The sequence below is a fragment of the Dasypus novemcinctus genome, chromosome 2 (genome assembly GCF_030445035.2).
Source record: "Dasypus novemcinctus isolate mDasNov1 chromosome 2, mDasNov1.1.hap2, whole genome shotgun sequence".
In the NCBI taxonomy this organism is placed as follows: Eukaryota; Metazoa; Chordata; class Mammalia; order Cingulata; family Dasypodidae; genus Dasypus; species Dasypus novemcinctus.
Window position 1 is genome coordinate 34988293 of NC_080674.1, and position 18057 is coordinate 35006349.

Here is an 18057-nt window from a genome sequence, read left to right on the forward strand (position 1 = left end):
TTAATCCAGTGTTATCTATGGAATACTATTACTATGCACTCAGCCCTGCTGTAGTTGCTAGAGAACCTGTGATAAACAAGGGAGACAAGTTTTCTGCTCCTGTGACATTTTTAGCGTATCGTGGGCCACAGACAATATATGCACAAATAAATGGATCAGACTGTCAGACGGGGACAAGGAGTATTATAAGGGAAATAACACAGGGCAAAGTGTAAGAGTGACTGGGCAGTGTTGGCCAAGGGCTAATTGATGTTGGGTGTCAGCGAAGACCTCATTGAAGAGGAAATCTCTGAACTGAGTGTCACAGAAGGGCAGCCTTGCAAACTCTGGGGACAGAACTTTCCCAGGGAGGGACCAGGCAAAGCAGCTGCCCTAAGGCCATAACCGTAGAGTGTTCCAGAGGCAGATAGATTGAAGCACAGTGAGCGATGGGGTGAGCACTAGAAGGTGATGCAAGAGTTGAGGGTCAGGGCTGGATCACAAGGGTTTATGCTGTTGCAAAGAGTTTGAACCTTCCACTGGGAAGCTGTTGGAGGGTGAAGCTGAGTGCATCATGGTTCATGGTTTTTAGAAATTCACCCTGGATGTTTAATGGAGAACAATGCATTGCGGGAGATGGAGACTAAAAGGGAGACCAGATTGACAGCTATTGCAGTCACCCAAACTAAAGATGCTGGTGGCTTTGACATGGGTGGGGGTGGGGGAAGATGAGCAGCAGCAGATGGATGTGAGACCCATGCTAAAGTAGAGCCTGCAGAGCTTGCTCGTGGTTTGGACATAGGAGATGAGTTAAAAAGGGAGAATCCGGGATAACTCAAGAGCTTTTTGGCTTGAGTATCATCTTTAGCTCAAGAGGATGATCGTCCCATTCCATGGAAATGGGAAAGCCAGGATTGGGAAGGGGAAGAGTCCTGTTTTGACCATGCTGAGATGGGTGCTAGATATCCAAATGGAATTGTGAAGTAGGCAGTTGGAAATATATTTAATAGGATTCTGTTTAGTTGGCCGGTTGGTTTCTGGCCAGTGCCAGCTGTAACCTAATAAACTTCAAACACTGATTTTATTTTTAACCAAATACTGCTTTCAAATTTAGACAGTCAAATTTAACGCCAACAATTTTACAATTAAGACTGATGACTTTACTTGTATTTTCCTTTGGGTTCTTCTAAACTCCTTCACTCAAAGGTTAAGAAATTCCAGGGCAAGGAAGCTTGCATTTCTTTGGTCTCTTCCCTTTTAGTTCTTGCTTTTAATTAACTAAAAATATGGTTATTGGATAAAAGTGATGAATAAGGCGTGTTTCTTAACTAGTATTGTTGGGGATTATATTACAGATTGGTCATTTCTGCCCTCAGAAACCATATCTTAAGTTTCATTAGATAGATGTTTGATTGTTTTGTTTATTTTTTCAAACTGCTTCCGTGTGTGTTTGGCCGGAAGCAGGGGCTGTGGAATGGAGGGGATGTGTGTTCTGGAAGAAAACTAACTGTCTTTAACTCTTCCGACAGAACATATATTTAGGCCAATATTCCTTCCTGATGATATAGTTTTGTTTGTTTCTTGTCACAAGTATTATTTCTAAAAACATCTAAAAAACTTAAAAGGTGTCTAGTATTGGCACATTCTCTATGGACCATATTTACCCATTCTGCTTAACCTTGGAGGGGTAAAAGGGGGAAAAAACCACAAAAACATGATCATGTAAACTAGTGATGGGGGCGGATAGGTTTTTTTACTAAGTTGGCTTAAAGCCCAATGGGTTTAGGATTTCTGGATTTCTGGGTTAGAAGTGGTCCACAGCTTTTCTGTACTGGGGGCAGAGGAGCACTTCACATCTTCAAGACCCCAGAACCATGGCATAGTCTTGCATGGACTAAACAAGTCATGTTATTCTAGTTCCTCAGCTGTGCAGCCAGGCCGCAGGGAGGCAGCCCCAACGTGAGAGGCCATGGGCAGCCCCTAGTCAGCACATGCCCACATTTGTTTTTTGGTGCTAGTAGTTCTCACATATTGGAAGTGGTGAAAGTTGCCGTCTTGGTGGTCACACTGACTCTCAGGGACAGCTTCTTAGAACAGTGGAGCAGTGGGAGATTTTGAAGTCCAGGGAGGCTGTTTCTGAATGGGAAAGAGAAAGGTGTTCCAGAGGTCAGAGGCAGCAAACCAAAAGCTGTAGAGTCCAAAGTGAGGTGACTGGATGATAGGGATCATTGACAAGTTCATGAACTACTGTGGTAAGCCAGTGTCTTCTGAGGTTACATCTGGCCAGACAGGCTTCATTTGTCTGTGGTCAGGGAACAGAGGAGACGTTGGCACCTCTGCATGTTGCTGGAGTAATGGAGCCCCACTGAGCAGCGCTATACTAGAAAGTGTCTAGGATCCAACAGGTCTCTGTCTGGTAATAATTCCCCCAGACATTCCTATCTCTGCACATCAGTGACCAACATCTGGTTTTTTACTATTGCATAAAGTTTCATTTTAGTTTCTGACAGCGTATATTTCAGATTTTCTAAATGCTTCACATTCTTTCTCCTCTGTGAGCAGCTTGAATAGGCAGGTTGCCTAGTTCTAGGAGGAGGATGGCTTTGTCAGTCTTAGACCTTAACTGTTCCATTGGACCTCTCTGATGGATGAAGAAAGCAGATGGCTCTTCTTTTATATATTGAGGAATGCATTGCTACCCATAACCATATATCTAGGGCAAAGAAGAACTATGGGAGTGAGCCTAAAGTAAGACCCCAAAATAAATTACTCTTGAATGTTTTGCTTTCATTGCCCTGAGCAGGGAAGTATCTGAGGGAACTCACAATTTTGGCAGTCAGCATGTTTGTGTCCCTGGAGTGATATAGGGAGCCAGGTGGAAAATGAACCAAAGCAGAAAGTTTACCAGTAATCAGAGGGCTTAGAGACATTGATTAGTTTTTTTAAGAAAGGATAGATTTCTTTATAGGGGTTGAAGCATTTCTAATATATTTAAAGAATGTGCTGACCAATGTCTGTAGCAGTTGATAACAATGAACAAATTCATCAATTAAGTTTCTATTTGACTTCTCCTACCAAAGATCTCATTTATGTATTTTAAGTAAGTTTGAGATTCAGATCAATATGGTGTTTTTAAACATATATATTGTGTATACAAGTAATATATGGTGACATTTTGCTCTAGTTTCCTGGCTGCTGAAGCAAATGCCATGAGATGAGTTGGTTTAAACAAAAGAAACTTATTGGCTCTTGGTTTTGAGGCTAGAAGACGTCCAGATTCAAGGCATCAAGATGATGCATTCTCCCAGAAGACTGTGCTGTTTTGTGGCTGGGGGGCAAGTGATCCTTGATCCCGGGCTTTTCTGTTACATGACCATGCACATGGCAGCCTCTCCTGGCTTCTTGGTTCTATTGGTTTCCAGCTTCTGGCTGCTCTCTTTGTATCTTTCTCTCTCTCTGTGGCCCTCCCTATAAGGCCCTTAGCAATAGGATTAAGACCCATCCCGATTCAGTTAGGCCACACCTTAGCTAAGTAGCCTCAGCAAAAGGTCCTACTTGCTCTGGGTTCACGCCCACAGGAAAGGATTAAGTTTAAGAACTTGTTTTTCTGGGGCACATAGCTCCAAGCCACCACATCTGTCAACACATTTTATGTATCTGCTAGGTGTGGAGTGCCCTGCTCCATGTTTCCATAAATATCTCATTTAATCCTAATATCAAACTCCTGCTTGAGAGGAAAGGAAACTGAGGTTTTCAGGCATTAGGTGACTTTTTTTTTTTTTTTAATTGTGGAAAAATAAATACAGCATGGTGTTCCCATTTTAACTTCCTTAATTAGCAGGTGTCAGAGCTGGGTTCAAAGTAGATGAAGCCTCCTGGCATCCAGGCCTAAGCTTTGTCTTGCTTTCATCTCCATTTATTAATTAGTAAATAAGTAAAAGGAACTCAGACACAGCCAGTATTTACACACACAATGATAGCTGGGTTTCAGGCAGAAGTTTCACTTAACAGGACCCTGCTCAGGGAACTTGATAATCTTGCTGTGCCATCCAACATCATTGCCAGTAGTCACAGGTGGTAATTTAAATTTAATTAAAATTAAATGAAATTAAACATTCAGTTCCTCAGTTACCACTAGCAACATTTCAAGTGCTCAGTAGCCACATGGGGCAAGTGGCTCCCTCCATATTGGATGTTGCAGAGCTAGAATTTTACTGTCATCACAGAAAGTTCTCTTGTCTCTTGGAAAACATTGCTGGTTAAGACTTTGGTCCCACCCAGAGAACCTTTCTCTCTTTGATGATCTGCAACATCTTTTGACAAGGGGATGGCTATTTGGCCTAACAGAACTGCTCCTCTCTCTTCTGTCCATGCTGGGGCTCTGCTAATATACTTTACAGTGTGCTCACTTTTTCTTCCAAGGAGGAAGTTGGCCGGATATGGAAGATGGAGCTGCTCAAAGAGTCCGATGGGCTGGGAATTCAGGTTAGTGGAGGCCGAGGATCAAAGCGCTCACCTCACGCTATCGTTGTCACCCAAGTGAAGGAAGGAGGTGCCGCTCACAGGTGACTAGATACCTCTCCCCATTTCTGTGCTCCTTATCCTCTCCCTGCCCTTCCCCCAGTACCTCTATTCTAGTTCTTCTAGAACTCTTCCACTTGCTCAAAGGACTGGTAATTACAGTTCATGAGATAGTGCTAGAATGTAGAAGGAAATCAAGTAAGAACAGTTCTCATTAGATACTGTCTAAGCATAGGAAGTGGTCAGTTGCTAAAGATCCTGCAGATCTTCTAAATCATAAAGGAGACATTGGGTTATTTTCTTTTTCTTTTCTTCCTCTCCCCATTCCTCCCTTCCCCTTTCCTCACCTTCCCTCTCCCCCTCCCCTCTTCCTCTGTCTTCCCCTCTCCTCTTTCCTCTCTAAATTTCAAGAATGTATTTCTTATCCTAACTTTCAGGATGCTGATAATATGGTAATATGGGCTACTTATTGAGAGTATGCTGCCAATCAGAGCACCATGTTGACCTCTTAACTCCCACAGGACTGTGGCTAATGATTTGGGAAAGTGCTTGATTTAAAATGAACCACAGCTCAAGTGCTGGGACTTCACTAGTCAGGTCTATTGGGCACATACCCACACTTAAATGCATATGTCTCTGTCACGCAAATGTGGAGAATAAGTATCTTGGATTTTTCTCCTTGTGACCTGAAAGCCATTCATACGTCAAAATTTTGTAATCTGAACAACTGTTTGAAGCTTGAAGAGGGACAGTACATGGCCAGAGCATGTGCAAGAAGTTCACTGAGTTAGTGGGCAGCTACCTCAAAATGCCAGACTAGGTGATTGCTTCCATGTATATATATCAGATGCCTGCTATTGGCAAGGCACTGTGGAGCATGTACATAGGCCCACATATATATACCAGGTGTATAAAGGTAGAGGTTCTATAATGAGGGAGATGATTATCTTCAGTCTAGTCTGGAATTGGGTGTTCAGTTTTGGGTACCCTGATTCTAAGGGGAAAAGGCAAACCAGAGCAGTATTGGCCTGTCCAAGAAAGAGGGGACTCAGAAGTGTACCTCAAGAGGAGCAGTTGAAGGATTTGGAAGTAGTTAGTCTGAAGAAGGGAAGACTAAGAGGAGGACCAGGGCACAAATTAGCAAAGCCTTTCTTTGGTTCAGCCCTCTTACTAGAGAGTAGGATGTGGTGAGCTAAAGTAGCGATAGGATTAGCTGTATATCAGTTATCTGAGTAGTAGTAATTATTAAAGGATTAAGGCCTAAGGTTGTTTTACCCAGAAGAGCATCATTAAGCTTCCCAAATGATGTATGCTTTGAGGAATTCCCATCAGATAGTCATTTTGCCATTCATCTTAGGTCAGGTTCTAGTTGTCTTTGGCAAGTTTGCAATTAGAAGCTTCCGTGTCCAGAGATGAGCTTATGTAGAACTGTTCTTGTCTGTTTTCCATCAGAGCCATTCCTAGGGGCTCTCACCATTTTCTTTTCACCCTTACCTTGGAGTTGTGTGTCTTTACCTCGGGGTTATATGATTCACAAGTGGGGAATTCTAGTTGACAACAGGAGAAGAGAGAGAATTAAAGAGTAAAAAGAGGGAAATAGGAAGAGTGATGGGGAGGATCTCCATGGGGTTGTAGGTAAGTAAACCCTGGCCACTGGCCACACAGTTGCATACTTTTGTATACCTAAATTATTCTTCTCCTTTAGGGAGCAATTTTCTCCCCACCCACACGTCTCCCTGAAACCTAGTTTGTTCTCTGTGGGGATTTTTTTTTTGCAGTGGGGGAGGAGTGTTAGCATTTATCTGCTTCAGGGATTTTTGAAAGCCAGAAGTCAGCTGTTGGAAACCACTGGTGTCTCCTGTCTCCTGTTAAAGTCTGAATTCATAGAAAAGATCATAAGCCATGTCTTAGAGGGAGGGAGAGAGCCAGGGAAGGAAGAGAAGAGAAAAAGAGAAGCCACTGAAGGTGGGAAGAGAAGGGAGGGAAGGATGGAAGAGAGAAGTAGGTTGGTTCCTTGGAAGTAAGGCAAGAGTCTACAGATTAGAGAGAAATGGCATTGAGTGAATCTGGGAGTGATGGAGACATGTACAGTTCCACAGCACCACACTGGGTGCTGGTATCTAGCCTTCAGGGAGGATGGTGGAATTCTCTCAGCAATGGATCTGAAAAGCCTCTGGCTCCCTGAGGATCATGGGAGACCAGGCAGTTGGAGGCTCAGTTGGAACCAACAGGACTGCCAACCCCTCCATGACTGAAGGGGCTGGCAGATGCTCTAGCATAGTGCCCTCCCCACACCCCTACCCACACTAGGGCAGGCAGCCCCACTGACGACCAGGTCTGAGCCTCCTGCCCACCCAGCAGGAAGGAAGCTCAGCATCAACTGTAAGCTAATCAAAAGGAAAGAAAGAAACAAAATTTTTATACACTCGTGTTTGTTGACCAGGTCTCATTATCTATAACAGCAGCAAATTCAGCAGTTTAGTTGTTCATTTGTTTATCCATCCTTCATTCAATAAACACCTATGTGCTTATAAAGCTTGACGCTGTCTTAGGCTGTAGGGACACTAAGATGAAAAGAGCACCGAAAGACTTTGTCCTCAAAGTCCATGCCTCATCGGAAGAGAGAGACACATGCATTGTAGTACCATAGGTGCCACAGAGAAAATCCAGTCAGGGCCATGTCACCTGGGAAGGGTGGGATAGTGGGTTAGAAAAGGATTCCCGGTGGATTCAGGATACCTTTGTTCTTATTGGCCTTAGTGCAGAGACTTGGTCCTATGCTGAAGACTCAGTCATGAGGGCGGGATGGCAAGGAGGCTTGAGAAAATAAAGACTTGGGCATCTTGAAGCATTGGGGGCTTGGTTCCTCTCTCCTCATCTCCACCTGGATGGGATCTGTTTCAATGACATTACTGCTGGGTGTGGTGGTAGCTTAAGGACATGCCTGACTAACCAACCACCTGGAATCATGGAGCTTTTCACTCTAATGGAAATCTAGACCCAGCCAACCCATAGGATTAAGCAATCCTATCCAAACCCTCGGGTCTTCAGTGCTTCCTCTTTAGCCCTATTTCCCTTCTCATGACCTGTCCCAGCCCCAAGAAGAATTCCCTTCTTGGGCCCAGACTGTCTTTACAAGGGACTTTTTTTCCCCTCCATTTCCTCAGGGATGGCAGACTGTCCTTAGGAGATGAGCTGCTGGTAATCAATGGTCACTTACTGGTTGGTCTCTCCCACGAGGAAGCTGTGGCCATTCTTCGTTCAGCCAGCGGAATGGTACAGCTGGTGGTGGCCAGCAAGGTAGGTTGTTTGTTAATATTTTTTATGTTGGTAGTGAATTTGGATTTGAGCACTTCCCATCCCATCTCCCAACACACACATGGGTGCACACACTAGCACATTTACCTTGGACCATTTAAACAGCCATGGTTCTATAGCAGGGGCCCTTAGCCAGACACATTTTAATTAGTTTGCTTTCCCTTAAGTGTCTGTAGATAAAAGTTAGGGAATCCAAAGGACCAAGGTGAAGGCAAGAATGGGAAGGTGGAAGGAAGAACAATGTATAGAGAGTAGCAACTGTCCCAAGGAGAAGTTGAAGAGGAGATGAGGAAGTTTTCTGGACACAGCAGGGAAAGAGAAAAGTCCTGAAGGAAGAAAGGTGCTGGGGACAGCCATGGCTGTCCAACAGAGTATTGGAGCTAGAGGACGCTTTGTGGATCCTCTTTGCCCTGTCTCCCATCCCTCTCTTTCTCCCAGTTTTATACACGAGAGAGTGAGGCAGAGCCTCCATGACCTGCTACCATCACCTGGAGGCTGAGATGCCATCAGCACCACTGGGACCCTGGTATGCCCCATCTTGCCACCACCTTTTCATGGTTCTCTCTGTTGGAGGTGCTGAGGCCCCTGACTGGGGCTTCTTCACCCCCACCCCAGAGGGTGTTAAAATAGCGCCAACATCTGGGTCCCCAGCATCTGCATTCTCCTCTGAGTTTCCCCGGCCCTGAAGCATGGCTCTCAGGCTGATAGGCTCCAACTGTGGTTGAGAAAGGGAGGAGGAATGGACACCTCTTGTTTCTGATCCATTGCCTGATTGTGCTGTTGATGAACCTCGGAAGGAGCCTGTGTGGCTGCAGGAGGTACTGAAGTGCGGCCACCAGGGCTGGGCCATCTAGTCCTGTCAGGGAAGCATGACAACCCAGTCTCTAGTCTTTTGCCAGTATGGGTAATTCCTTTTTCCATTGTTCCTGTTATTATCTGTATTCTTTTCCAGGGATTCCTGTAACAAAGTACTATAAACTAGGTGGCTTAAAACAACAAATTTATTCTCACTCAGTTCTAGAGGTTAGAAATCCAAAATCAAGATGTTGGTGGGACCATGCTCTCTCCAAAGCCTCTAGGGGAATGTTCCTCCTTGCCTCTTCCGGCCTCTGGTAGCCTCAGGCATTTCTTGTCTTGTAGCAGCATCAGTCCAATTGCTGCCTCCATCTTCACATGGCCATCTTTCCTCTGTGTGTCTCTGTTCTCTGTGTCCAAATTTCCTTCCTCTTATGAGGATGCCAGTCATTGGACTAGGCCCACTCTAATTCAGTATGACCTTATCTTTACTTGGTTACCTCAACAAAAATGCTATTTCCAAATAAGGTCACATTCATAGCTCCCCGGCGGGGGGAGGGGAGACACAATTTATCTATAACATTATTGAAGAAAAATATTTTGGTATCCATAGGTTTTTATATATTTTTCCTCAGATTGCAAAATCAATTTTCTGTTTTCAGAGTATTTAACAACTAGATTAGAAGAATATTTTGAGCTGTGTGAAAAATATGCTTTTCCTCCCTGTGTTCGTCAACCGAAAGGGGTGCTAGTGCAAAGTACCAGAAATCTGCTGGCTTTTATAAGGGGCATTTATTTGGGGTAAAAGCTTAAAGTTACCAGGCCCCAAAGAGTCCAACTCAAGGTTACTTCCTTTACCAAGGTTACTTCCTTTACTCTATTGTCACGTGATGAAGCAAGATGGAGGGCGACATCTCTGAGGTTCAGCCTTCCTCTTCCCTCTTAAGGCTCCCTCTTAAGGCTGCGTCTTAAGGCTGCCTCTTAAGGGCAGCTTCTTCTGACCTCAGCTGTAGGCTAGCAAAGGGCTTGTTTCTCTTCCTGGGTTTCCTTTCTTTCTGGGTTCAGCTTCTCAGAACTCTGATCTCTTCAGCTGCAAACTATCAGGCGAATGTTCATCTGTCTTCCCAGGGCCTCTGCCATGTCTATGGAGCTGTCTCTCTTCCTCTGTGTACCTTCTTGTCTGTGTTTTCCTTGAGTGAGTGTCCATTTATATAGCCCTCCGAGGGGGCAGAGACTCGACTCTGAGTTGCCCTAATGACGTGGTCAAATCAAAGCCCTAATCTTAACATAATTTAATCAAAGACATCTCAGTTGAATCTAATATAATCAAATGGTATCACATCCAGAGGAACAGACCAGTTTATAAACATAATCTATATCTCTTTTTGAAATTCATAAATAATATCAAACTGCCACACTCTCTTTTCACCTTTTATTCCAAACCCTTGACCTAGACTCTCAGGCTCCTAGAAATAATACAGAGCTCTGGTGAGGACTTGGCAGGAAGAGTCAGTACTAGAGTCCCCAGAGATGGGAGTTGAGACTCTTTCCAATTCATGAGCCCTCTGACCCCTAAAGATACCATGGGGCACTCTGGAGACTTACCTCGAGTCCACTGAATGCCAGTAGATGCCTTTACCCAGAGAAGGACCTGTGGGCTGTCTAGTATCCCCACACTAGGGTGGGGAAGCAGCACAAACCCAAGGACTTTGTCGGCTTGGTGAATCTCACAAAGAGGGAAATACTACAAGGGAAACAAATCCCATGTACCACCACGTCTTTATGTATCATTCAGTGTTCTCCAAAGAAGCGGAACCAACAGGGTGTGTATATGTGTGTATGTGAAGAGGTTTATTTTGGAATTGGCTCCAGTTTTGGGGACTGGCAAGTGTGAAATCTTTCAGGTAGGCTGGGGGCTAGAAATTCCAGCAAGAGTTGATGTTGCATTCTTGAGTCCAAAATTCTTAGGGGAGGTTGGCAGTATGGAAACTCAGGCAAGAGTTGACATGGTAGTCCTGTGGCAGAATTTCTTCTTCCTCAGGACATCTCAGTTTTTGGCTCTTAAGACCCTCAACTGACTGGATGAGGCCCACCCACATTATCAAGGGTAATCTTTACTCGAGTCAACCAATACTCACATCTGCAAAGAACCTTCACAGCAACCTCTGGGCTAATGGTCGACCAGGCGACTGAACACTGTAGCCTAGCCACACTGACATTTAAAATTAACTGTCATGTTTTATTTCTATGCTGCCTTCTCTCTACTGCTAGTTTGCAGGATGAGGGAGGGAAAATATTTCTAAAGCTGTTGTCTACAAACACACAAAACAAAATGAAAAACAAAAAGGCCCATGCATGGTAAAGATAATAAATTAAGGGACATTCCCTGGATTTTGAAAATTAGTTCCTGTGTGATGCTTAATGTGTTATCTAAACATCAACTTAAATCAAGGAAGGAGATGTTAATTAGGATACGTGTTCATATATTATGTGTTTACTGGGTGCCAGGTGAGATACCCATTATCTCATTTAATTCTTAAAAAAAAAAGTAATCCCCCCGGGACAAGTATTAATTCTTTTTATTCAAAGGATGAAATAAAAATCTGAGCAGTTAATTAACTTGCCTGAAGTCACATAAGCAATGGGTAACAGAAGTACGATTCCTCCTGGCTCCATCTGATTCAAAGTTCATGCCTCTTCGGGTACACCAAGCTGTTCCTTATTCAAATGAAGTATAAAGAAAGGCAGAACCAATGGTATTATGGAAAGAAAATGTGCTCCTCCCAGAGGATTTGCTATTAGGAATGCTTGCTGGGGTCCTTGTAGGACTGAGCAGCAGCTGGAGCCAAAGAGTGGGTTCTCAATCCATTGGCTCTTGGGCAAAGGTACTGAGCCACATCCTACTGCTGGCCTGGACCTCAGTGGACGGATCCTTCCAGTATGCTCCATTTACAGTTGAGCAATTAGTCTGTTCCTAAACTTTATCTACCCCATCCCAGGTGCTCATCCATACTGGGAAAAAAGAAAAGTGAATCTTTAGGCACTTCTTGGCCTCTGTTTCTGCAGACAAGCAAGTAATCCACAGGCTGTTTGTCTTAATATTTGAAGAGAAGTTGGAAGAAAAAAAATCAGGACTTTTGACTCACTAAATATAAGGAATAATAAAAATATAAATTATTTTTAACTGTAGATAATGGTCACCTTGTCACAAAATTTAAGCTGTATTGGAAACATAGCAGTTATTTTCTGGTAGGAAAGATGTCTCATATTTCCACACAAATATGTTGTTTGCATCTAGTAGGCACTTAGGAAGTTTGTTGTATGAATGAACTCAGGCTTTCTAAGTTATGACCAGTATAGAGCTGGTCATAATTCCTGTTGGGGATTGAATCCTGTGTCCCCACCCTACCCCCAGAAGGCTTGTTCAGGCCCACCTCTGGTCCGTGGTGTGAACCCATTTGTAAGTAGGACGTTTGGAGATAGTAGTTGAGGTGTGCCCAAACCGAATGGGCCTTAGTTCAGTGTGGCTGAAGTCCTTAGAAGCAAAGGAAATTTGATGTGGAGAAGCCACCGGGAACAGCCAGAAGCTGGAAGCAGAAAAGAAAGGAGAAAAGAGGCTGCCGTATGTGCTGCCATGTGATGGAAAAGCCAGGGAACCCCAAAGATTGCAGGCCAGATGGAAGATGCTGACTCCTGGAGGAAGCTAGCCTTCTAGCCTCTGAAACCAGGAGCCAATAAATTCCTGTTGTTATGCCAACCCATTGTACGGTATTTGTTTCAGCAGCCAGGAAACTAAAAGAATGAGTACTTAAGAGATGTTTGCATTCATGGTTAATCACATGTTATTACATACAGTTTATTGCACACATTAATACCATGATATTGCATATTGTTTTTAACCTGCTTTTACACTAAGTAGCATCTGTAAAAAAATCTTTCCACATCAGGAGAGACATTTCTAAAGCACCAATTTCTTTTTGTAAGATTTATTTATTTATTCCCTCCCTCCTCCCACCCGACTGTGTTTGGTTGTTTTGTTTTGTTTTGTTTTTCTCTCTGTGTTGTCTTCTCATTTTCTCTCCTCTAGGATTCACATGGGTTCAGTCCTGGAGACCTCTGATGGGGAGAGAGGTTCCCTGTCAGTTGTGCCACCTCAGTTCCTGGTTTCTGCTGCACTTCACCTTGACTCTCCCCTTGTCCCTCTTTTGATGCGTCATGATGCGTTGTCATCTTGCTGCGTGACTTACTTGCACGGGACACTGGCTCACCACACGGGCATACTTTCTCTTCTTCTTTTTCACCAGGAGGTCCCAGGGATTGAACCCAGGTCCTCCCATATGGTAGGCAGAAGCTCTATCACTTGAGCCACATCCTTTTCCCTCTAAAGCACCATTTTTAATGGCCATGGAGTGTTTTATCCTCTGGCTGTTATGCTATTTACTTACCAGTTGGGACCTTTATCCTTTTTTTTTTCTTTTTCTTTTTCTTTTTTGGGGGGACTGCAAGGTACTCTTCTGTTAATGGTCTAGCAGATTTGATATCATAGAAGAGAACACACTCTTTTGTTTAGTAACTCTCCTTCCCCCCTTAACAGTATTGTATTTGTAATTACTGATCTCAGATGAATTATCTTCAGGTACCTTGAAAGTGAGCCCAGCACAAAACTAGTAATAAATGTCACAGTCACTAGGTGCAATTCACAAAGATCTTTGCAACATCCGTTGTTTAAGATGGGTATTTTTTTGTTCTTTTGTCCATCAACCCAGAAGGAATAATGAAGATCAAATCTTTCCATGCATTTCCTTCCTTGTAGAAATGGCCAGCGTGGGAGAAGTGGGAGAGGAGATATTTCTCAGCCCTGGCCCGAAGTGCTGAGGCATTTCCTCAGAGGCATTTCCTTGGCTCCTTGGTGGGCTCCTCATCTATAGTTGGAATTGTCACGTGACTTCAGCGATGTCACCTGCATCTCAAACTGTGCTGGCCCTCTCTGTGCATGAGAACAACAGGCTTTATTGATGAAATCCCCTTAGAGCCAAATCTGAATGGAATCCAAGTTCATTATTTCCATTGACCTTTAAAACTTGCTTAAGGGCTACTTTCATTGAAAATACCTGATCAGTCTCCACTTTGGCTTTTGATTCAATCTACAACCTGTTCTCTTTCCAATGAACAAATACTAGTGAAATGAACAGTGGGGGAGAGGGATGGAGAATGGTATTTGAATTCTGTGCTAGGTGTAGATGAGTAGAAATGATAAATTTGGGGAACTCCCAGACAAAGGAAAGATAAACAAAAAAGTTAGATGAACACTGCAAGTGGATAAATGAAATTTCAAAGGGTGTTAGGGAAGAAGGGGGGTGGCGCGGGAGCAAACAATGCCTCCTCAAGTTGATCCAGGAAGCTTGCAGACAGGCAGGATGCACCAGCTTTGCCCAGATCGGCCTGAGTCGTGGAAGGAAGGATGGTGTAGGCACAGGAAGCTGCTGGTGGAAAGGGCAGTAGGTCAGGGCAGAGTTTTGCGTGTCTGGAGGTCAGCATGGCTCCAATGGAAGATGTGTGGGTTGGAAGGGAGTATGGAGGGAGATGAGATTTGGGGAGCTGAGCAGAGGCCAGATCTCCAAAGCCCTGGCCCACCAGGGATGGGATTTGAACTGCAGCCTGAAAGCAGTGCACGGGAGGGCACTGACGGATCTTAAGTTCGGGGAGCTTGGGTTACCCATAGAAACACTGAGCTAACACAGAGTCTTCTGGAAAATAATTAGGATTTAAATCGGGTCCATATTCCTGATATTCGAGGCAACCTTATAAACCTGGAAGCATAGAACATATATTTTCATATAGCCTTTGGATTGGGAGCACACAGCTGTCCACAGCTTCATCTGCCAGGTTTCCTTTGACCGAGAACTGCTTGGTGCTGCGGGATAATGTGTGGGCTTTTAATTGTGTCCCCGTAGGAGAACTCCGCAGAGGACCTTCTAAGATTAACTTCTAAGAGTTTGCCTGATCTGAACAGCTCAGTGGAGGACATTTCCTCTTGGACCGACAATGAAGATCAGGAGCCAGACGGGGAAGAAGACGAAGGAAACTGCTCATCTTCCCTCCAGGGCGCAGTAAGTGTGCCTCAGGGCTTCATGGGATGCTCTCTTGGAATTGTGTTCCCCAAAAGTCGTGGGTCAGAGGATATATGCCTGAGATCTTCCAGGGTCTGTATGAAAACCAGGATGGGAGAGAATCAGAGAGCATTCTTTTCTTATTTTATAATTTCATCAGAATATTCCAGAAAATTCCATGAGGGTGATGCTTCTCATTTAAGAAAAAAATAAACCCTAAAACTGGAAACAGGAGAAGAGAACAGCTGTTCATCAAGTTCAATGCATATATCAGTTTCTGGGATGCTTAATAATATGTACATGGATTTTGTTGCTGCTTCTCAATGGAATGTTTGAAAACTATTGTATGTGAATATAAGCTGGGACTGAGAGGTTTCTGGTCAAAAGTAGAATGTTTAAAATAATGCAAAAACCACTCGGGCAAAGTTACATGAATATGTCTTCGATTCTAATCAGACCAGGACTCTGGCTCTTCCTCACACCGCCGGCGATGCGTCTTGCCTCCTGGTCTGCACCCATAGGTGCACACAGGGTCAGCAGGGCTTTGGTTCACTGTGGCTGCAGGGTGGCTCCATGCGCTCTTCTTTTTAGCCCAGAGCTGACAGTGTATCATTTTTAATATAAGCTCTCATCAGCCTTTGTTCCTTTTCCAACCAGCTGGGGGAGGTGTGTCCTCTTTGAGCTGCTAGGGGTCCCTTATTCCTTCCCACTGCCATTGACCCTAAGCAGCATGGCTAAACATTGGAATATGTGTTGCTTATAATTAAGCCTTAAAAGAAACAAATGAAAAAATCTCTGATCACATTTGCCACAATATGCTATTTCAATTTTTTTTTTTTAATGCTTTCTCCCTTCCTTGTGGCCACTGGAGATCCAGGGCCACTTGGTAAGGCTGTGCAAGTTTTCATCACATCTAAGAGGGTGAGCATCATTTGCACCATAAATGTTCTGGAAGATGGCAGTAAAGAGTCCTCTAGCAAAATCAGTGTATTGGGACAAGATAGCAGGAGAGGAAGGAAAGCAACTGGAGGAAGGGATGCCATTTTGTAATTTGCCCAAAGGCATTGTACAGTCTCCGCGGTTGATTGCAAACATTTCTCTGGCTGCAGAGAACTTTTCCTTCAGTTGAGAGCTTTCTCAGAAGGCCAGCCTCAAAAGCAGATAAACTAAAGCTGCTCCAGGTGAATGGGGCTCAGGTGCCAGTTCTCAATGACTTTTTTTTTTTAAGATTTATTTATTTCTTTCTCTCCCACCCCACCCCCACCCCCACCCCAGTTGTCTGTTCTCTGTGTCTATTTGCTACGTCGTCTTCTTTGTCCGTTTCTGTTGTCAGTGGCTTGGTAATCTGTGTTTCTTTTTGTTGCGTCATCTTGCTGCATCAGCTCTCCGTGTGTGCGGCGCCATTCCTGGGCAGGCTGCACTTTCCTGGGCAGCTCTCCTTACCGGGCGCACTCCTTGTGCGTGGGGCTCCCCTACACGGGGACACCCCTGCGTGGCATGGCACTCCTTGCGCGCATCAGCACTGCACCTGGGCCAGCTCCACACGGGTCAAGGAGGCCCGGGGGTTGAACCTCGGACCTCCCATGTGGTAGACGGATGCCCTAACCACTGGGCCAAGTCTGCTGCCTCAATGACTCTTGTGACCTTGTGTTTCCCTCACTGTCCACCCTCACCCCAAAGTGCTTAAAGGAACTCGTAGGGCTGAGGTGAACAGTTTAAAAACAACTCTGGGATTATTCCCATCTCTTTGTGTTAGGAATCCACCCACTGGCATTCCTTACTTCTAGTAAGGGCAGAGACCAAACTAAATTTCCTGGCCCGGGCAGCCCTGCTTGACTGACCCCTGCCTGCTTCTCAGACCTGGCCTTGCCCCGAGTGCCTCATCACTCCTAAGCAGCTGCCATACTGCCCTTCCTTAGTCCCTCCGGATGGCCGTACATTTTCCTGCCACAGGTCTCTCTGGAATCTTCTGGTTGGCTCCTTCCTATTTATCTTTTGGATCCCTTCCTGTTCCTTCCTCAGAAAGCTTCCTCAGCACCCTGCCCGTGCTAAACCTCTTGGCTCTCATTCCACCTGCATGTGACTCTCCTGTGAACTGCTTGTCACACTTAGGTGTGTCTTGTGGTTGTGTGATCTACACCTAGCTGTAGACTCCTCGAGGTGTGAGGACCCGTGAGGAACTGGTGTGGGTTCCTAGTGAATCCCTAGAATTTATCCCGTGCTCCTGGTGTTAAGTTACAAATAACTATATAAACAGGATGAGCGTACCTGCCCTGGTTTAGGTTCTGGGCTAGACCCAGGACATAATGAAAAGTGACAACAAAATCTAAGTTTGTGCAGCATAAGAACAGTGTTTACTGCTCTGACCCACTGCCGACCCCTGACTGAGCTTTAGATGTGGCGTCCACATTCTGGCCCGTTGGCCTTCAAGGGGTCTCCCTGAATGATTCTTGAACAGCAGAGCATCGTGTGTCTTCCCTCCACCACCTTCTCCCTCTCCTGCCTACCCATCCTTCAAGGCCCAGGCTGGGGCCAAGATCCTCCGTGCACCCTTCCTCCCTGGGACCTGCCCGCCCCAGGGCCCGTCCCCCTTCCTGCTGGCATAGCAGGTCTCCTCTGCTCCTTGTACATGGCATACGACCGGGGAGCGGAGTGTGTGGCTCCAGCAGGCTTCTCGACTCCAGCACCCACACTGCCGTCTTCCGTCCTCCTCTACCAGTCATGCCTTGCTAGTGGCAACCGGCCCAGCTCCAGCCCACTGGGTCCCCGGATGCTCTCTTCCCCTCACACACCCACGGTCTGGACAGTTTCCCCTTGTTCAGCAGGACCCCAGTGCTGGCAGCTGTGTCCTGGGATCTCTGCCAGTTTCAAAAGGAAAGCTAAGTAAGTTCAGGATCTTCACGAGAGTAAAACTCTGCAGTAATCCTCACCTCCTCTGATAGAGCCCCACATCCATTTATGGAGTACAAGAGACCTTTGCAGAGAGGTTACAGTTACAGAGATTTAAAAATCTTCTTCTTGTGAAAAACTCCAAGGAATTATTTGTCTGGGAATTTTTTTTACTATATACTACTCTAATAAATTAGTCATTATATGTATTAATGCATTAAATATGTGAATATGGCCTATATTATATTTTTATTTAAATTATTACATGTAATAATTTGTACTTTTTCTGATAACAGAAGTAATGTTTTCACTAAATAATTAGGGGAGGGGAATTTCTTATTAGAGAAGTTGTAGATTTATAGCAAAATCATGCATAAAAGACAGTTCCCATAGACACCCTACTGTTACTACCTTGAATTAGAGTGGTATATTGGTTGCAATTTTT

The 18057-nt window shown here is 44.7% G+C and overlaps 1 protein-coding gene across 5 annotated transcripts in view; it reads left to right on the plus strand.

Moving 5' to 3' along the window:
* Positions 1 to 18057, plus strand: part of PDZD2 (PDZ domain containing 2) — a 432190-nt gene that overhangs the window by 305502 nt on the left and 108631 nt on the right. For 3 of the 5 annotated variants that reach the window (XM_058307486.1, XM_071207654.1, XM_058307508.2), the window contains 3 exons: positions 4402 to 4544; positions 7668 to 7800; positions 14568 to 14723. In XM_058307486.1, coding sequence (XP_058163469.1) covers positions 4402 to 4544; positions 7668 to 7800; positions 14568 to 14723 — 432 coding nt within the window. The remainder of the gene's footprint in view (positions 1 to 4401; positions 4545 to 7667; positions 7801 to 14567; positions 14724 to 18057) is intronic. The other 2 variants (XM_058307512.2, XM_071207658.1) reach the window with 1 other exon arrangement.